The sequence below is a fragment of the Chiloscyllium plagiosum genome, chromosome 1 (genome assembly GCF_004010195.1).
Source record: "Chiloscyllium plagiosum isolate BGI_BamShark_2017 chromosome 1, ASM401019v2, whole genome shotgun sequence".
NCBI classification, from domain to species: Eukaryota; Metazoa; Chordata; class Chondrichthyes; order Orectolobiformes; family Hemiscylliidae; genus Chiloscyllium; species Chiloscyllium plagiosum.
The window spans coordinates 30,083,284-30,105,329 of record NC_057710.1 but is presented as its reverse complement, the minus strand read 5'-3'; the positions used below and the strand labels follow the sequence as shown (position 1 = coordinate 30,105,329).

The following is a 22,046-nucleotide window of genomic DNA, read 5'->3' as shown; positions in this document are numbered from 1 at the left end:
ACAGCTATGATTCCTTAACCTGACCTTGAAAGATTGCAAAAGTTATAGAGTAAGTAACAGGAAACAGAATGGGCAAGAAACATAATAAATGGCAGATGTCTAACCTCAGAGAATTTGCTAAGACTGAACCCATTTGAAATAGAATACCCAGACTTTCAAAAGGCTTCTGAATGACATACTACAACATGCGCTTTATTACATTCTAGGCTAATTAGTCGCTGAGCAAATGGGTATCAAAGGTAGACTAAACACATGATTCCCCCTCTCCAGTTGAATTCTAGTGATATATCACGCTTTAGCTCTCACTTTGGGTAAGCACTAGTTTTCAAATACAAAAATAGGGTGATATGAGGGACCCTTTCATCCTGCAATATGCCTGCTCTCTGCCAGCATGTGGGTCAATAAATGTCCACACATCCTGAAAACACTCTCTCAAATTCAAGTCACAGACTAAACTATTAGCTAAATGGAACTAGAATAGAGCAATGACTCACAAAGCAAAAATACACCTCCCCAGAATTTGCTCAATAGTGATTAGGAGTGGAATGCAAGTCACTTTCTCCCCACTACCTCTAACCAGGTCAGTGGTCCTGCAGTGTAAGCTAACTCATTACAGACTGGGGTTGTCTTTGACTCTCTTCCTTTGTACAGCTCGGCTGAGCCCTTAATCAACAAATGTTTTCCTGCAAAATGATTTGCATTTGGTTTATGATGCATGTGGGCTCTTTGCATGCTCGCACATTCAAGTAAAGTTGCTTTTTGTAACGTCAGAATGGCTTGTTTATTGGCACTACCTGTAGTGAAACCACCCAGAAGAAATTTTGCTTCTTTGTAATTTTTCTTCAGACTGTTTCCAATCCTTTTCTATTTTGATCATTATGATGAAAAGGAACAGTTCTTGCATTTCCTAGGAACATTGGCACAACAATAGACCATTCAGCCCATCAAGCCTGCTCCACCAATCAATAGACTCGTGGCTGACTGAACACTTCAACACCTTTTACAAACATTATCCCCATAACCCTTTCCACCACTGATAATCAGAAATTTATCAGTCTCTGTTTTGAAAGCTCAGACTTTGAGTAAGTTTACAATGCTCTGCAGCGTTCCCTTGAGTTTTCGCCAGGCTCCTGAAGTCCATGCACAGCAAAGACTTCTTCCAGAATCAGATGTCATGCAACAATAGGCATGTGGTGCAGATTGCCATGTGTGTGCAGCTCCATATGAACATTGGTCCTCTGGGGTAGACAATTCCAAAGATTCTCTGTCTTAAATGATAATCCACTTATTTTTAAATTGTGCCCCCTAATTTTAGACATCCAAACCTGGGAAATATCTTCAAAGGGCTAGACAGCATAGATGCAGTTAAGTATCTTCTAGGTTTCTTTGAGATTACCTCACATTCTATGAAACAGTGGAGAATACAGGTCTCTGAATTATCTGGATAACAAGTTCACCTACGTCAGATTCCTGTTTATTGACTACGGCTTCAACACCATTATCCCCTCCAGACTGATCTCAAAACTCCGTGACCTTGGTCTTGGTTCTGCCCTCTGCAACTGGATCCTCAGCTTTCTGACCCACAGGCTGCAATCAGTGAAGGTAGACCACTGCTCCTCCTCCTCAATAACCCTCAACACTGGAGCCCCTCAAGGATGCATCCTCAGCCCCCTACTGTACTCCTTGTACACCCACGACTGTGTTGCCAAATTCCGAACAAACACCATCTATACGTTTGCTGATAACACCACCGTAGTAGGACAGATATCTAACAACGATAACAACGATTAATTAATCAGTCAATCAATTTGCTCAATTTCTGTCATGGGACAGCTCCACCATCCTAGGAATAGGTTTGATGACCCTTGCTGCAGTCCCTCTGTGGCAATATTATCTTTCCTGAGATTAGGAGACAAAAAACTGCCTATGGTACTCCAGATGAAGACTAACTAATAATTTTCATAATCTAACTGAAGTACAGAAATGCAGAATGGAGACAGAGGGCTTGGTGACATGGTGCAATGAGAACAACCTCTCTCTCTACGTCGGCAAAACTAAAGAAGTGATTATTGATTTCAGAAAGAAAGGAGGATACCACACCCCTATCTATGTCAACAGAGCAGAGGTAGACAGGGTTGAGAGTGTCAAGTTCCTCAGAGTGACGATAACAGACAACCTATCCTGGACCTCCCATGTAGATGCGACATTCGAGAAGACATACCAATGCCTCTTCTTCCTCAGGAAATTTGACATGTCCATAAGGATTCTTGCCAACCTTTACAGATGTATCATTGAAAGCACACTGTCTGGATGCCTAATGGCCTGATTTGGCAACCGCTCTGCCCAGGACCGTAAGAAACTACAGAAGGTTGTGTGCACAGCCCAGGTCATCAATCTTCCATCCATGGACTCCACTTAAATGGCTCTTTGCTGCAGAAAGGTTGCCAACATCATCAAAGACCCACCGCACCGTGGTAATGATCTCCTACAACCACTTCCGTCAGGCAGAAAATACAGAAGTCTGAACACATGCACCAGCAGGTTCAGGAACAGCTTCTTCCCACCTATTATTAGACTGATGAATGGACTGTCTAGCCTCAAACAATGCTGACCATGCTAATGTTCATCTTGCCTCGCACATGCCCTGTGCAATGTAACCTGCATGCCTCTGTCTAAGTCTTTTTGATCTGTACATCCTTGATCTGCCTGTACTGATCGTAAACAAAACTTTTCACTGTACTTCAGGACACATGACAATAAATAAATTAATTAATCAGTCAATCAATTTGCTCAATTTCTGTCATGGGACAGCACCACCATCTAGGAATAGGTTTGATGACCCTTTGCTGCAGTCCCTCTGTGGCAATATTATCTTTCCTGAGATTAGGAGACAAAAAACTGCCTATAGTACTCCAGATGAAGACTAACTAATAATTTTCATAATCTAACTGAAGTACACAACACATTTTATTGTGTCTGCTATAAACTCACCTATGTAAACAAATGTCAATACTGTCCAGCAAGTGTAATGGCGGTTCAATAGGGCAGAACCGTGGTTCAGTGGTTAACATGTTGCCTCCCAGCACCAGGGACCTGGGTTCGATTTCAGCCTCTGGCGACTGTCTGTGTGGAGTTTGCACATTCTCCCCGTGTCTGTGTGGGTTTCCTCCCACAATCCAAAGATGTGCCAATAAGGTGAATTGGCCAAACTAAATTGCCCATAGTTTTCAGGGATGTGTAGGCTAGGTGCATTAGTCAGGGGAAATGTAGAGTAAAAGGTATAGGGGAATGGGTCTGGGTGGAATACTCTTCAGTGGGTCGGTGTGAACTTGTTGAGCCAAATGGCCTGTTTCCACACTGTAGGGATTCTAATTCTAATTCTAATCCCAGCCTCGATCGTCTGTCAATATGGAGTTTGCACATTCTCCCTGTGTCTGCGTGAGTTTCCTCTGGATGCTCTGGTTTCCTCCCACAGTCCAAGATATGCAGGGTAGGTGGATCGGCCATGGGAAATGCAGGGTTACGGGGATAAGGTAAGCGGATGGGTCTGGGCGAAAAGCTCTTTGGAGAGTTGGTGTGGACTTGTTGGGCCAAATGGCCTGTTTCTACACTGTAGGGATTTTATGATAACCAAGCTCCTATACAATTAAAGCAAGACTTCTATACTCCTGTACTCAAATGGCTAACATTCCTTTCCCACCCACTTGTTAGCCTTCAGTGACTTATCAATAAGGACACATTGGTCCCTTTTGTATATCTGCACTTTTCAACCTCTTACCACTTAAAAATAAACTCTGTCATCTGATTCTCCTACCAAATTGGATGACATCAGATTTTCCACATTATATTTCATCGGCAACCCATTCACTAAACTTGTCCAAGATTCTATACATTTTCCTCACAAAACACATTAGGTTTGTATCATTTGAAAATTTGGAAATATTACATTGGACCCCACCTCAAGATAAATTTTATACAGATATATATATTGTGAATTGAGTACTGGTCCTTCAGTACCCACTAGTCACAATCTGCCAACATGATAATGACTTATTTATTCCAATTCTGCTTTCCATCTTGTGGATCCATCACTTGCTATCTGATGTGCTTTGATTTTGCTCACCCAGCTCCTGTAGGGAGGACATTATCAAAAGCCTTCTGACAATCCATTTCTACTACATCCATCAATTTCCCTTCAATTTTGTTAGGAAAAATCATCAAAAGAAATCCAACAGGTTCTTCAATCACGATTTCCCATTTGCAAATCCGAGCTGACTATGCCCAATCAGATCATTGTGATTGAAAGTATCTATTTATCTCATCCTTTATAATACATTCAAGAATTTCTCTACAATTGATGTAAGGTTCACAGGTTTGAAGCTCCCTGTTTCTTTCTTGCCATCAGTTTAAATTGTGTGGTGATATCTGCTAGCTTCTAATCAGCAGGAGATCTTTCCAGAATATCTAAAATTTTGAAAGATAATAAATAGATTGATTATATCTGTTATCAGAGGTCACAGTAATACCATCAGCAGATGCTAGGGTATCTAAAACTCTCTTGAAGAATGTGGGATCATTCAAACGAGGTAACAGGCATGCCTTTATTTATTGAGTCCCAGGAAGCAGATTGTTTTAAATAAATCCGTACAGAGAGCTCATCTTGAAGCTGAGGCTGAGGAGTTTCAGAGTGCTATTCGTTTAAAAACAGAGTACTGATGAGGAAATGGAGACATCCTCTCATATCTGCAGATGAAGAACGGAGAGTTGTTCATCAGATAGTGGTGTCATCCAGATTTCTTAGGGAGATATTGTCCATAGTACATGAAATTCCTATGACAGGATATAGGGGAATACGGAAAAAGCAGATAATTTTAAATGGCCAAGACTTCATAAAGATGTAGCCAGTTCTGTAAAACATGTCAGGAGGTAGGAAAATTTCAACATGTAATCACACTGGCACCTTTGATATCCATACCAGTTTTTGAAGAATCATTTAGCTGAGTGTTAGTGGATTGTATCGGGTCATTACCAAAAACAAAAGTAGGATGTTAGTATATCCTTTACAGTCATGGATGTGACAACCCAATTTCTTTAAGGATATTTACAGCTAGGGTAGTAGTGAAAACATTGATGAAGTATTTTTAATTGTTTTTGGCCATCATTTGCGATACAATCTGATCAGTTCTAACATGCCATACCACAGGTGACCCCACTGCATGATATACACAAACGCATGCACACACATGCACCCCTACATACTCACACACCCACACACGCAGACCCCCTTTCTCTCATGTGCAAATACATATTTTCCACACACACACACACACACATTCTATCACATGCGCACTCAATCTGTCGTTCCTAAATTCATTATGGGGTGAATTTGTTTTCGCAGAATTACATTTTAATTTGCTCAAAAATTGCATGAATCCATGTAAAACTCTGTAAAATTGTACAAAGGGTTTGTCAATCTGACATAGCATTGGGGCACAGACAGACTTCACACGTATTGTTTAAAACCTGAGCTACCTTGAAAATGTAATTTAAAAGAAGTTCTGGGATTTACATTTCAAAGAACAGAGACCAGCATATCCCATTATTAATTATGAAAGTTTTAATCTAAGATTGTTTACTGCATCACAACGCCATGACACTGGACTCCTTTGGCAATAAATTCTGTGAGCATAGTCTTAACCTCCACAACCACCTGGTGAAGGAGCGGCGCTCTGAATGCCGGTGCTTTCAAATAAACCTGTTGGACTGTAACCTGGTGTTGTGTGATTTATAAAGTTTTTCAGGAAATCATTAACAGTTTAGGTTAAAACACAATTGAAGTCAATTGAATATCATCAGTCTCTCAAAACCATGATTTAGGCATATTGTACTGAATACCCACAGGATTGGGACTAAGGTTTAGATTTCTTACTATTTGTTACCAAAGATTCCCCAAAGCAATCTACTGAACTTAGTCCATTTGAATTGGTTTATGTTCATGAGATTAGAGGTCCAATAAAATTGTTTAGGGAGAAGGTCTTGAACTAAAAAGTCAAATCCTCAATATTGGGTTATATGTCCTCTTTCTGGGAAGACTCACAGGAGTATGCAAGGCAGCAGAGGAACATTTGAAAGTTTTACAGGTGAAAGTGAAAAAAATAGGCACATAAATATGCAACAATTAGAATGTTACAAGTATTAGAGTTGTTACCTTTATGAGGTGAACCCCTGAAAGTGAAATCGAGAGACCCATAGTCAAGTTTTCATATTTAAGAAAGGACAATGGGAGGATCCTGTAAGGCTTAACAAAACAACCAAAGAACTGCACATGCTGAAAATCTGAAGCAAAAACACAAAATGCTGGAAAACTCAGCAGGTTTGGCAGCATCTATGGAGAGAAAGCAGAGTTAATGGTTCAGGTCCAGTGACTCATCTTCAGTTCTGAGGAAGTTTTACTTAAATGTTGTAATCCTATAAATGACAAAAAAAAAATTTGGGAGCTGCTTTTGTATTTCTGTTGTTTGCATGTCGTTTAAATATGTCTCCTTCTGGGTAGATACATCGTTACTTCCAGAAGGAAATTGTCAGTTTGGCCTCCTGAGTTTGAGCCATCCATACACTGCTGCAGGAATGATATGAATCTGAAACGTTAACTCTGTTTCTCTCTCCACAGATACTGCCTGACTTATTGCTGAGTATTTGCTGTGTCTGTTTAAAGTTTTCAGCATCTGCAGTGTTTGGATATTTTTGTTTTGGGGTCTGGATAATGGTGCTGTTTATGAAAGGCGAGAGAGGGAGAGCAGGAGCAAGAGCAACAGATTGTGAAACTGCCCAAAGCAAAAGGCAAGCACAGTGCTGATGGTGGTAAAGGAGAAATAGAGATGGTCAACGAAGTGTAATGAAGGTTGAAAAGAAGAAAATGAGTCCATTTTGCTGACAGCAAAGTCAATAAAACATAAGCAAGATATGGAGGGAATGTAAGGATAGTGGAGGACGGAATTCGTGATCGGAAGTTGCAAAACTCAGTAATGTTCTTATTTCAGATTGACAGCATCCACAGTATTCTGTTTTCCACTGGATTACCTAGTGGCCTTGTTTATAATCAAAAAGTGTGGTGCTAGGAAAGCACAGCCATTTAGGCAGCATCTGAGAAGCAGGAGAGCCGACGTTTCGAACATAAGCCCTTCATCAGGAATGTTCACCACACTTTTTGACCCTGATCTCAAGCATCTGCAGTCCTCACTTTCTCCCATTTGGTCTAGTTTATAGGCTTAGTCTCCTTAATGCTTCACCCAAAAATTTTGAATCCTGTTTTCCCACCTTATAGATCGAACATACCAACAGAATGTTTTGACGCTGGAGAAAATCCGGGAGGAGTGGCAAAGTGAACACATCAGGACGTGTGAGGTAGGTGTAAGTGGACATACCAAGACAACATTGAATATCACATGCAGTCCAGAGAGATTCAATTGACTTTCAAATTGGATTAAGCTAATCCAAACTCCAAATCTGGATAACTGTTATTGACTACAATATATAGTGAGATAAAAAATTGATATCACGTTTTTTTATTTCACCAATAATGCTGAATATTTATACTTTTTTAAGGCAACTTTTGCCAGCGATTCTGAAGAGGAGTTAAATACTGTTCATTGCAGCTGTGAGCACAATCCTGAAGGCTGTGTTGCCTGCACTGTGCCAAGTCATCTCCTTAAGGCTGGAGAGCAACTTGGAATGGAGGGAGGGGTTAGGGGTAGAGATCCAGTTGTCATTGTCCATGTAGATACTAATGACATTAATAGATCTGGGAAGAAGGTTCTGCTGAAAGATTTTGAACATTTAGGAGCTGAATTAGAAAGCAGAACCTCCAAGGTAATAATCTCAGACTTACTATCTGAGCCATGAGCAAACTGGCATTGGGTAAATAAAGTCAAGGAGTTAAAGGTATGACTCAGATTCTGGTGTGGGAAACATGGGTTTCAGATCAACGGGCACTGCCACTAGTGCAAGGGTCAAAGGGAGCGGTTAAGGAGTGGGATATGCTTCACTTAAACAGTGCTGAGGCCAATGTCCTGTTGAATTTAATAACTAGGGTCATAGAGAGGGCTTTAAACTAATTGGACGGGGAGGGTTTAGGAGAGGGGAGATGTAGGCTGACAAAGCAAGAGGATATAATAGCACTACAGGGCAGCTATTTGGATATTGGTACCCACAATGGAACAGGAAGGGATAAAAAACATTTTTAAAAAGTAGCAAATGGGATCACAGAAGTTAAAAATAGTAAAAATGCACATTAATGACCCTTTACCTGAATGTATCTTGTTTCCGGAACAAAATAAATGAAATAATGGCACGAAAATATAGGTTGATATATATGATCTTACAGCTATTACAGAACGCTTAAAATCAAAATTAAAAACTGAGAGTATTGGAAGGGCAGACTTTGTAAAAAAAAAGTTGCATTTAGAGCTTCTTCTTTTAGGTATTATAATGTCAAATAAAGGCTTTAAGTTCTCCCTGTATTGAGTGTCAGCAGCAATCATTCTGCAAACACTGGATTTGAGAAAAGTGTAGGTCTTTTTAGACATGTCTATGTTAGCAAATTTTTAAGAGGAAATTATGGCAGTCAATGGATTGGAATGCTGCTCCTGTCAGGTGTGGGAGATTAGAGAACAGTTGACTGTCCCTAGAGTCTATGTCTGCAAGAAGTATGTTTGGATCTGTCTCATATCAGATCGTTTGGATTGGCTGCAGAGGCAGTTGGAGTCACTGAGGATCATTGAGTGAAGCTATATGGAACTCAGAAATAGAAACGAGGTGACGGGATTGTACTATAGGCACCCCTAACAATCAACAGGAAACAGAGAAGCAAATACGTAGAGAGGTCTCAGATATATGTAAGATTAATAGACTTGTAATAGTTGGGGATTGCTGTGGTGTTAAGGGTTTGGATGGTGAGAAATTTGTTAAATGTGTTCTTTTTTTTCTTTATCAATATGTAGATGTACCTACTAGAGAAGGAGCATAATTTGATCTCCTGGGAAATAAGGCAGGGCAAGTGACTGGAGTGTTAGTGGGAGTACACTTTGGGACCAGTAACCATAATTCTCTTAGTTTTAAAATAGTTATGGAAAAGGATGTGCCTTGTATACAAATTAAAATTCTTAATTCAAGTAAGGCAAATTTTGATGATATAAGATGGGAACTTACAAAAGTTGATTGGAGTAGACTGTTCACTGGTTAAAAAAAAGGCAGTACGTTAATCATGGATGACATTAATATTCATGGAGATTGGTATAGATATAATGGCAGAGAAAGCCATGATTAAGAATTCATAGATTGTAGTTTGGACAGTTTCTTAGAGCAATATGTTGGGGATCCAATCAGGGTTCTAGTAATCGGCAATGAAGCAAGTTTTTAATAAGTAATCTCAGACTCAAGATCCCTTAAGGTATAGTTTTAAAATAAAGGGACACCAATTTAAAACTAAGATGAGGAGGAATTTCCTGTCTGAGGGTTGAGAGTCTTTGGAACTCCTTGACATAGAGAGTTGTGGGGGCAGAGTGCTTGTCTACATTTAAGGTTGACATTGATAGATTCTTGAACAGTAGGAGAATCGAGGGTTATGGGGAATGAGCAGGAAAGTGGATAGAACATTACAGCGCAGTACAGGCCCTTCGGCCCTCGATGTTGCGCCAATCTGTCACACCAATCTGAAGCCCATCTAACCTATACTATTCCATGTACGTCCATATGCTTGTCCAATGACAACTTAAATGTACTTAAAGTTGGCGAATCTACTACCGTTGCGGGCAAAGCATTCCATACCCTGACTACTCTCTGAGTAAAGAAACTACCTCTGACATCTGTCCTATAACTGTCACCCCTCAATTTAAAGTTATGCCCCCTTGTGCTCACCGTCACGATACTTGGAAAAGGGCTCTCCCTGTCCACCCTATCTAACCCTCTGATTATCTTATATTCTAACCCTCTGATTATCTTATACTGACTAAAAATATTCATTTTGCGCTTCCCCTGTCTCCTCGGACTCCCCGCACAACTTCCCACGACTATCCTTGATTGGCCCTAATCTTATTCTCGTCATTCTTGTATTCCTGATATACCTACAGAAAGCTTTCGGGTTTTCCTTGATGCTATCTGCCAATGACTTCTCATGTCCCTTCCTGGCTCTTCTTAGCTCTTTCTTTAGGTCTTTCCTGACTAACTTGTAACTCTCCAGCGCCCTCACTGAGCCTTCACGTCTCATCCTAACATAAGCCTTCTTGTGTGAGATGTGTCAGATCAGTCATGATCCTATTGAATAGTGGAGCAGGCCCGAGGGGCCAAACTACTCCTGTTCCTACTTTGTATGAGGTAACAGTCAACATAACATGGAAAAATTTAGCATTCAATTTGAGAGTGAGAAACTTGGGTCAGAAACAACTGATTTAAATTCATATAAAGTTAATTACTGAATTGGCTAGAATGGATTTGGAAAGGAATGGCAGATGTTTCAGAAGATCATTTATGGCCCACAATAAAGTTTACCCAGTGAGAAAGAAGTTTCTTGGATAATAATGGTTGAGCAAGAAAGTTAAGCATAGCATCAGACTCAAAGAAAAGAAAATACAATATGCTAATGTTTCAAAACCAATGAAAGATAACTCAATAAATGACAAAGAGGGAGAAAATAAGCATCACAGATGAAAAAACAATTGCGGGAAAATCTCAGAAGCTCTGGTAACATCTGTGGAGAGAGAGATCGAAGTTAACATTTTGGGTTGGGGGACCCTTCCTCAGACCCGAAACATTAACTCTGATTTCTCTCGACGGATGCTACCAGACCTGCTGAGCTTAAAAACAGAAATTGCTGGAAAAGCTTTCTGATTTACAGTATCTGCAGTTCTTTGGGTTTTTATTGGGAAAATAAATATTGTGGGTAAGCTTGCAAGTAATTTGAAAATGGAGATCAAGAGCTCCTTTAAATATATGAAAAGGAAGAGAGAGGTAAAAGTGAGCATAGGCTCCTTAGACAATGAGATTGGGGAAATAAAGTCTTGCAGGTGGAGTGTAATGTTGGTAGATGTGAGGTCATCCATTTTGCTAGGAATAACAGCAAAATGGACTATTATATGAATGGTGAAACCCTTATTCCTGATGAAGGGCTTTTGCCCGAAACGTCAATTTCGAAGCTCCTTGGATGCTGCCTGAACTGCTGTGCTCTTCCAGCACCACTAATCCAGAATCTGGTTTCCAGCATCTGCAGTCATTGTTTTTACCACCTTGGTGAAACTAGTACTAAGGGGCATAGCTTCAAAATTAGGGGGTGCAGATTTAGGACTGAGTTGAGGAGAAATTTCAAGGGTTGTGAATATGTGGAATTCCCTGCTCAGTGAAGCAGTTAAGGCTACCTTATTGAATCTTTGTAAGGGAAAGATAGATTTTTGAACAGTAAAGGAAATAAGGGTTATGGTAAGCGGGTGGGTAAGTGGAGCTGAGGCAATGATGAAGATCAACGAAGCAAGCTCGATGGGCCAGATGGCCTCCTCCTGCTCCTATTTCTTATGTTCTCATAATGGCGACGCAGGAATTAGCAAAGAAATTGAATAAATACTTTGATTTCACAGTAAAGGAAACTAATGACATTCCAAAAATGCTAAATAATCAAGGGTCAAAATGGGAGAGGAAATAAATATGATAAGTTTTTTAAAATTTATTTGTGGGATGTGGGCATCGCTGACTGGCCAGCATTTATTGCCTGTCTTTAGTTGCCCTTGAGGTGTAGTGGTAAACTGTGTTCTTGAACTGCTGCAGTCCACCTGCTGTGGGTTGACCCACAATGCCCTTAGGGAGGAAATTCCAGGATTGTGACTCAGTGACGGTAAAGGAATTTCCAAGTCAGGATGGTGAGTGGCTTGAGACTTGCAGGTGTTGGTGTTCCCATATATCTGCTGCCTTTGTTCTTCTAGATGGAAGTGGTCGTGGGTTTGGAAGGTGCTGTCTGAGGATCTTTGGTGAATTTCTGAAGTGCATCTTGTAGATAGTATACATTGCTGCTACTGAGCATCAGTAGTGGAGGGAGTGGATGCTTATAGACGTTGTGCTAATCAAATGGGCTGTTTTGTCCTGGATGCTGTCAGGCTTCTTGAGTGCTATGAGGAGTCAGGAGGTGAGTTATTTGCTGCACAATTTCTAGCTTCTGACCTGCAATTGGAGCCACTCTATTTATGTGGTGAGTTCAGTTGAGTTTCTAGTCAATGATAACCTCCAGGATGTTGACAGTGGGGCACTCAGTGATGGTAATACTGTTGAGTGCCAAGGGACAGTGGTTAGATTGTCTGTCTCTTATTGTTGATGGTCATAGTCGGGTATTTTTGTTGCATGAATGTTACTTGATACTTGTCAGCCTACAACAGTTAATGATTTAAAAATTACACCACCCCCTACAACAGTGGTTAGATTGTCTGTCTCTTATTGTTGATGGTCATAGTCGGGTATTTTTGTTGCATGAATGTTACTTGCTACTTGTCAGCCCAGGCCTGGATATTGTCCAGATCTTGTTGCATTTGAACATGATTGCTTCAATGTCTGAGGAATTGCAAATGATGCTGAACATTGTGCAATCATCGGTGAACATCCCCACTTCTGACCTTATGATGGAGGGAAGGTCATTAATGAAGCAGCTGAAGATCGTTGGGCCTAGGACACCATACTGTGGAACTCCTGTAGAGATGTCTTGGAGCTGAAATGACTGAACTCTGTCTTCCTATGTGTCACCTATGACTCTAACCACTGGAGAGTTTGCTCTCAGATATTCATTGATTCCAATTTTGCTGGGGCTCCTTGATCGAGAATGTGGTGCTGGAAAAGCACAGCAGGTCAGGCAGCATCCAGGAGCAGGAGAATCGACATTTCAGGCAAAAGCCCTCACTTTCACCTCCCTGGGGCTCCTTGATGCCATACTCAGTCAAATGCAGCCTTGATGTCAAGGGCTGTTGCGCTCACCTCACCTCTGAAATTCAGTTCCTTTGTCCATTTTTGGATCAAGGCTGAAATGAGGTCAGAGCCTGAGTGAGCCTGGCGGAACCCAAACTGGGCGTCACTGAGCAGGTTATTGCTGAGCACATGCTGATTGATAGCACTGTCGATGACACCTTCCATCACTTTACTGATAATTGAGAGTAGACTGATGGGGCAGTAATTGGCCAGATTGTGTTTGTCCTGCTATATATATATATATATATATGACATACTTGGCTGAAAATGTGTTGCTGGAAAGGCGCAGCAGGTCAGGCAGCATCCAAGGAACAGGAGAATCAACGTTTCGGGCATAAGCCATTCTTCAGCTCTGATCTCCAGCGTCTGCAGTCCTCACTTTCTCCATAGGACATACTTGGGCAACTTTCCATATTGTCGGGTAGATACCAATGTTGTAACTGTACTGAAACAGCTTGGCTAGGGGTGCGGTAAGTTCTGGAGCACAAGTCTTCAAAACAATTGCCGGAATGTTGTCAGGGCCCTTAGCCTTTGCAGTATCCAGTGCCTCCAATCGTTTCTTGATATTAAGTGGAGTAAATAGAATTGGCTAAAGACTGGTATCTGCTGGAGACCATAGGGGGAGGTTGAGATGGATCATCCACTTGACACTTCTGGTTGAAGATTGCTTCAGCCTTATTTTTTGCACTGATGTGCTGGGCTCTGCTATCATTGGTATTTGTGGAGCCTTCTCCTCCAGTGAGTTGTTTAATTGCCACCACCATTCATGACTGAATGTAGCAAGACTGCAGAGCTTAGGTCTAATCCATTGGTTGTGGGATCGCTATCACTAGAAAAATGTTACTGAGGAAACTAATAGGGCTAGGTTTCCTGGACCTTATGGAATACATCTTAAAGGAAGTAGCTACAGAGATAATGGGTGCACGGGTAGTAATCCTTCCAAGAATCCTTCAATTCTGGAAGAGTCCCAGAGGATTGGTAAGCTACTAATATAACACTCTCATTTAAAAAGGGAGGGAGACAAAACAGCTAACTATGGACCAGTTAGCTTAGCATCCGTATGTGGGAAAATATTAGAGTCTATTTTAAAAGAATAGCAGGGCATTTAAAAATACAAAAGATATTCAAGCAGAGTCAGCATGGTTTCATGACAGGGAAATCATACTTGATACATTTATTGAAATTCATTGAGGAGTTAACAAGGAGGATAGATAAAGGGGAATCAGTCCATGTTATAAACTTGGACTTTCAGAAGGTATATGACACAGTACCTCAAAATACCCAACTTAATGAGGTAAGGGCAGGGCGTAAAAGGTATTATATTAGCATGGATTTACTAACTAATAGAGTTGGGTTAAAGGTGACATTTTCAGGATGCAGTCTGGAGCTAATGGAATGCCACAAGGATCACTGTTGGTGCCACAATTATTAACAATTTGTCTTAATGACTTGGATGAGGAAAATAAAAGTACCATAGCCAAATTTGCAGATGACACAAAAATAGGCTGAGTGATGAGGATCAAAGAGGGATATAGATAGATTAAGTGAATGGTCAAAAACTTGGCATGTGGAATATAATGGAGGATGATCAAAATTGTGGCTGTAAGAGTTGCTCCTTTTTTAAGGTGGTTTAGGTGTTGGAACTGATTCCCTCAAATTCCAGGAGCAGTAATTATTGTTTTACAAGCTGGTGCACTGTTTTGGAACTTTGAGGAAAAAAAGCAGATTAAAACAGCGGCATTTTAAAAAAGGAGGAAGAGAGACAAAGGTAGAGACCACATGGCCAGTCAATCAAACGAGAAAGAAACTTACACCACTGTCTAACACAGCAGTGAATCTGCACAACTGCTGCCTTTGGTGTTTGAGTTCAAGCATCTCGGGACATCGGAGTGCAACTAAGAAAAATTACATTTTAAAGACATCTGAATGGATACATGAATAGGAAGGGTTTAGAGGGATATAGGCCAAATGGGACTAGATTAACTTAGGATATCTGGTCGGCATTGATGAGTTTCCCCGAAGTGTCTGTTTCCGTGCTGTACGTCTCTATGTCACTAATGTGGAAAATGTGAGGTCATGCTCTTTGCCAGGAAGAATAAGAAGAGCTAAATATTATTTAAATGAAGAAAAATCCAACACAGAGGGATTTGAGAATCCTCATGCATAAATCACAAAACTTAACATAGGTTCAGCAGGTAATAGAGAAGGTAAATGGAGTGTTTGTTTCAAATGAAATTGAGTATTTAATAGGGAGATCTTGTGAAAACCTTACAAGACATTCATTAGACCACATGTGGAATACTATGGACTGTTTTCGTTCTCTTATCCTGGCATTGGTGGCAGAGCAGAGAATGTTTTTTAGGTCCTGAATATGGAGAGATTTTCTAATGAGAAGTGATTGAGTAGGTTGGGCCTGTACTCATAGGAATTTATAAGAAAGAGAGGTGACCTTATTGAAATATACGAAATTCTTGGAGCACAGGGTAGATGTGGAAAGGTTGTTTCCCATTGTGGGAGAGTCTTGGCATAAACTCTGAGTAAGAGGTCATCAGTGAGAACAGCAATGAAGAGGAAGCTCTTCTCACTGAGGAAAATGAATCTATGGAATTCTTTACAGCAGATGGCTTTAGAGGCTGGGTCATCATAATCTCAGACTTGATGGACCGAATGACCTACTTCTGCTTCTACATCTTATGGATTGATCTTGTGATTTAAGAACATGATATGCTTTTATTTTTATAATAATAATTCACAGGGAAGCCTTGTTCTCATACTTGAAAATAGCAACCAGCAGTGAGGAAGTGTATCTCTCCTCTAGGTTCCTTCCATCTCTACCTCTTTTACCTTCATCATGTCTCTCTCTGACTGTGACCTCCCTTTTGCTTCCTCCTCTCTTCCTCTCTCTGTCCCTGCTCTTCTCTTTCACTCTCACCTTGATTTCCTTGTGATCTACCCCCACCTCATGCTTCTGCTTTTGCTCTTTCCTTACCTTCCACACCACCATCTGCCTCTCTTATTTCATCACCATCTCCCTCTCACCGTTCCACCAACTCTCTCCTTACCTCTTGCTCTGCTCCAGATCCTTTTCTCTCTCTCTCTCTCTACACGTTGCTGATTCTCATCTCCTCCTTCTCTGTAACTCCTTGCTCTCCCCTTCCATCCTGTCAATCTCTCTCTACCTTCTTCCATCCTAACTGCCGACCCTGGTCTCCATCTCCTCCATCTCTATGCCACTGCCTCTCTCCCTATGTCTCTCTCTCTCTCATCCCTTTCTCTTTTTCTCTATTGCATGTCACCTTTTCTTCCCTCCCAACTCCCCTACTTCCTGTCTCCCTATCTTTCTGGTCTCCACTAATCACACTGGATGCTATGCCTCCTAACCTCCAAACCAGATGAGCAACTTTCTAACTGCTAATGTAGTTTCTCTTTCTACCCTCAGCTCTTGCATGAAATCTATTTCTGCCAAAACCCTTGAAAACATAAAGAAAAGCAAGGAAATGCTGGAAACACTGCACCAGCCAGTCAGTCACTATTGGAAAAGCAAATCAGTTAACACTTCAGATGTAAATTCCTTCTGAACTTTTCCATTGTGTTTTTGGTCAACTCTGTTATCTCTGCTGTCCTTCCTCCGGTGAGCTCAATTGACCATGTTGCCTCTAAACTGTGCAAATTCTTGGCCGCAAAGCATGGTGGTGCAGGCTCGAAGGGCAGAATGGCCTACTCCTGCACCTATTGTCTATTCCAAAATATACAGTGCAGACCACTCACAAGATCCCCCATTTAGGATACTCCATGTGTGCAATATTGTGCATTCAAGCAACTGGTCACATACCATAAAAGCATTTAGAGGAATTATTGGTAAGATAAAGCTGCACATTTAAACATTGAATCCAGTCCAGTCAGTGTATGTTCTGTACTTAAATGATAATCCTAATCCTGTGTATCTATGCTACAGTCAGATTTTTTCACTAATTTAACTATGCAACTTATTCTTACATGTACCGAAATATGGGGGTTGATCAGATGTAGAGTAATTTCAAACATGCAAAGATAAAATTTGCATTTTTGTGTCATGCATTTCATGATCTTAGGATGTATCAATGTGCTTAATAGCTAATAATGTACTTCTGAGTACAGTCACTGTTGTAGGAAATAGATCTGTCAATTTGTGCATAGTAAGATCCCAAAAACTTGATGAATTACTTAATCAGCTGCTTTCTTTTAGCTTTGATGATTGAAGGATAAATATTGGCCATATAAAGCTCTCCTGTTTTTCTCTGAAGTATTGTACTGAATGGCAGATAAAGCTTTTTAATGACATATCTGAAAGACAGCACTTTATGACTTTGTATCCTTTCTGTCATAACCACCTACAAGTAATCTGTGTTGTCCTAAAAAAAAGTTTCAAATCAGCCTTTGTGTAGTTGGTTCCTCATAGCAGACAGCATACTGTGATGATGTATTAAATACTACACCAACATTCCTTCTGTTGTGAAGCTGACAACAGCACGTAATGTTTCCTTTGTGGACTTGCCAAGATCATTCTTCATGTCAGAATGTTGTCTTATATAGAAGAACTATATAAATGTAAGATGTTGTTATTGATTATGAATGTGATAATGGTTAAAGATTGTTCCTGTAGGAATGGCCATGGATATGGTACTGAGCTCAGCAGTGACTCCAGGTGGTTCTCAGTGGAACCGTGTTACTGTTTGTAATAGGGAGCTGTGGAAGGCAGGGAGAGGGGCTGGGAAGGGAGTCAGGGGGATGGAGAGGGAGGTTATTTGAAATTGGAGAACTCAATGTTGAGTTCTCTAGGCTGTAGGGTGTCCAAGTGGAAGATAAGATGTTGTTCCCCAATAGGAGCTGTGGTTTGTTTTCGCAATGGAGGAGGTCAAGGATGGTCATGTCAGAAAGGGAGTGGTTGGGGGAATTAAAATGGGCGGTGACTGGGCAGTCCGGTCAGCCTCTGTGGACGTTGCTGCAATGCTCGGTGAGCCATTCCATAGGTTTACGTTCAGTCTCCCAAATGTAGAGAAGACCACATCAGGAACACCTGATGTAGTAAACTAGGTTGGAAGAGAGGCAGGTGAACCTCTGTCTCACCTGGAGACTGTTTGGGGCCCTGGATGGAGGTGAGAGGATTGGTGTACTGGCAGGTTTTCCAACTTTTCTGGTTGCAGGGGAAGGTATCTGGGGGTTCGGTGGTGTGAACCAATGGGTTGGAGAGAATGGTCCTTGCAGAAGGCAGAGAGAGGTGGCAGGGGAAGGTGTTCCTAGTGGTGCGATCTATTTGGAGTTGGCAGAAGTGCTTAAGGAAGATGCGTTGGATGTGGAGATTGGGTAGTAGGTGAGGACAAGGGGAACCCTGTCTTTATTGCATTGGGAGGGGTGGGGTTTAGAGCAGTGGAACGGGGAATGGAGGTGGTATGGTGGAAGGCTGTCTGGATGATGGAGGGAAGAAAAGCACATTATTCAAAATAGGTAGATATCTGGGACGCTCGCGAGCAGAATGTCTCCTCTGAGCAGATGTGGTGAAAGTGGAGGAATTGGGAGAATGAAATGGAGTTTTTGCAGGAAACTGAGCGGTGGGAGGTGTAGTCCAGGTAGTTATGGGAGTCTGTGGGTTTGTACTAGCCGACCGTCTGGAGACTTTCGCCAGAGATGGAAATGGTGAAATCAAGAAAGGGGAGGGAGATGTCTAAGTTGGACCAAGTGAATTTGAGGGTGGGGTGGAAGTTGTGGGAGAAGTCGATGAACTGCTTCAGTTCAGCCTTGGTACAGGACGCTGCACCGATGCAGTAATCGATGTAACAGCGGAAGAGTTGGGGTACAGTGCCGATGTAGGTACTGAAGAGGCTGATATAGCTGATGAAGAGGCGGCAACTCCAAATAGACCCCACCACCAAGAACATCTTCCCATCCCCACTCCTCTCTGCCTTCCGCAAGGACCGTTCTTTCCGATAGTCCTTGGTTCATGTCACCCCCACTACCAAACCCCCAAGTATCTTCCCCTGCAACCAGAAAAGGTGCAAAACCTGCCGGTACACCACCCCCCTCACCTCCATCAAGGGCCCCAAACAGTCCTTCCAGGTGAGACAGAGTTTCGTCTGCTGCTATTCCAACCTAGTTTATTGTGTCAGGTGCTCCCAATGTGGTCTTCTCTACATCGGGGAGGCCGAACATAAATGTAGGGAACAGCTCACCGAGCATCGCAGCCGCGTCTTCAGGGGCCAATCGGACCTTCCAGTCACCGCCCATTTCAATTATCCCAACCACTATCTTTCCAATATGATCATCCTTAGCCTCCTCCATTGCTAAAACAAACCACAGCTATTATTGGAGGAACAACACCTTATCTTCCGCCTGGGTAGCCTACAGTCCGGTGGACTCAACATTGAGTACTCCAATTTCAAATAACCTCTCTTCTCATCCCCTGACTCCCTTCCCAGCCCTGGTGCTGCCTGGCTTGCTGTGTTCTTCCAGCTTCGTGCCTATCTACTTTGGATTCCAGCATCTGCAGTTTTTTTGTCTCTAACTGTAACACGGCAGAGAAAAATAATTAAAAACTGCAAATGATGGAGATGTAATTTTATAAGCAGGAAATACTGGAAATGTTCACAAATGATCAGTTTGGCTTTTAGGAAGAGATTTTTGCTCAAAACCTCAATACATTTTTGTTCCAGACATGGACATGAGAGTTGGATTTGAGGTTTGAAGTGAGAGGGACTACCTTTTGATATCAAGGTGACATTTGACTGAGTGTGGCATCAAAGAGCCCAAGCAAAATTGAAGTAAATGGGAGTGGGAGCACAGAGGAAATTTCTCTACTAGCTGAAGTCATACTTGGTTGTTAAAGGCCAATCACTGGCAACTTCAGGACATCTCTGCAGGAGTCTCTGTGGATAATGTTCTCGACCCATTGCCAACTGTTTCATCCATGACCATCCTTCGATTGTAAGGTCAGAAATAGAGATGTTCGCTTTAGGAACAATGACCAATTCCAACAGGGAATCTAAATGTGAAAAAAAATCTTAACACCTTTTCTCCTTACCATTGATTGACAAGCAATCTTTTTCTGGAGAAGACTCAGTCTGTACTTGACTGGGTTTGAGAACCTGATTGTCTGTTGATTTAACTATTAGCCAGTCTTTGATATGGTTTCAGAGTAGATCGTTGTATTGTTGAGATAAGTCCATGGTCACTTATTAGATTAACATATGTTCATAAGTTAAAAATAAAATTTTGCATTTTTAATGGCAGTTTTACTAGATTTTCAAATATTTGTTTTTATCAGGAGCTTAAAAGAATTATTACTATTGTTTGGTTTGTGGGTGCTGCACAGGGAATACTAGGGGGAGATTATGGGGGATACAGGGAGGGCATTGAATGGATCTAAGAGGCGTGGGGCGGTGTGGGCTATTTGAAGGCATGAAAGGAGCAAATGATGATATGGATGATCTGAGGAGGTAACATGGTATGAGGTACATGGGGCCTTAAAACATAGTTGAGAGCAGGACTAATAGACAGGCTTGTTTCTGCATCTCCTTCCAGACTCGTAACAGAGCGCTCAAGATGCGTTGCAAGCCCAAGCCCTGTGAGAGATAATATAAGTTCCAGGCAAAGTCACAGATGGGTCATCTGTGCATTTTGGAAGGTGCCAAAGTGCATAAATCATGATTCCTGAACCCACATGAAAACCCAGGCCATCTCCTGCTACAGTGTTTTGAGTATATAACACAGCAGTGGATTCAACATAAAGTTTTTATTCAAGTGGCATAAGACATCTGTCTACAGTGTGTGCACCTCATTGTAGAGGTCATATGACTACAGCAGACTAAGAGGGGCATTTGTACATGCTTGCATTCCAACCAAAAAACATAGGCCTAAAGCAAGTAAACAATGGAATAATTAAGTTGATTGTCCCTAGAGAAGACAGACTAATCCATTATAGCACTTCAGTTCTGCATGAACAGTATGAATTCTCACTCAATCAGAAAAGTTAAGTTCATACTAAGTAAAATAAATGTGAAGACAAAAGCCCTATTCACCTAATTATCAAAAATTTGTCTGAGGTTTATCTGACTTTCTGAAGCACCTTGAGATGTGCTACTATTTTGAAGATGCTGCATAAATATAATTATTGTTACCACGTCTCAATGTGAGGAGTATTATTATCCAGTCCAGATTTTGAAAAGAGAATTACGTGTTAGAAAGTATTAAATTCCAGTATTAGGTGTACTTGACAAGATGTTCACACTTATCCCTGACCACACTTAAAAACTGGATAGCAAAGGGTGCAGTCTATGTTGTGAGATTCCCTCAGACATTCTGAATGCCGAATTATGAGCACATCAAATCCAAAAACATGAAAACGTGGCAATTAGATTACAACAGATCTCTCATTCACCAGTAGTTACATACTAGAATTTCTAACCAACCTGATAATCTTGTGGATGAAACATGAAACCTAGAATTTTAAGAGAAAGTCTGAGTGCTCGCACTAACTAGTAGTTGTTGAATATGAAACCCATTCTGGCATGAAATGAGGTTATATTTATATGAAAGTATCACGCCAGAACCACAAGGATATTCTCTGGTGGTAAGTTTTTAAAATTCATTTGTGGGACATTGGCATTGCTGGTTGGTCAGCATTTATTGCCCATCCCAAGTTGCCCTTGAAAAGGTGGTGGTGAGCTCCTTCTTGTAACTTTGCAGTCCACTCACTGTAGGTTGACCCACAATGTCATTTGGGAGGGATTTCCAGGATTTTAACCCAGTGACAGTGAAGGAATGTTGATATATTTCCAAGTCAGGTTGGTGAATGATTTGGAGGACAACTTGAAGGTGGTGGTGTTTCCATTTATCAGCTGCCCTTGTCTTTTTGTTAGGAAGTGATTGTGGGTTTGGAAGGTGCAATCTTTTGGGGAATTTCTGCAGTGTATCTTGCAAATAGTACACAATGCTACTACTGAGTGTTGGTGGGAGGAAATGGATGTTTGCAGGTGTGGTACCAATGAAGCAGGCTGCTTTGTCCTGGAAGGTGTCAAGCT

General features: G+C 41.3%; 1 protein-coding gene across 2 annotated transcripts in view; it reads left to right on the top strand.

Annotated features, from left to right (window-relative positions):
• Window positions 1–22,046, top strand: part of pstpip2 (proline-serine-threonine phosphatase interacting protein 2) — a 134,405-nt gene that overhangs the window by 93,506 nt on the left and 18,853 nt on the right. For both annotated transcript variants that reach the window (XM_043713006.1, XM_043713091.1), the window contains exon 9: window positions 7,325–7,404. In XM_043713006.1, the coding sequence (XP_043568941.1) occupies window positions 7,325–7,404 (80 nt within the window). The remainder of the gene's footprint in view (window positions 1–7,324; window positions 7,405–22,046) is intronic.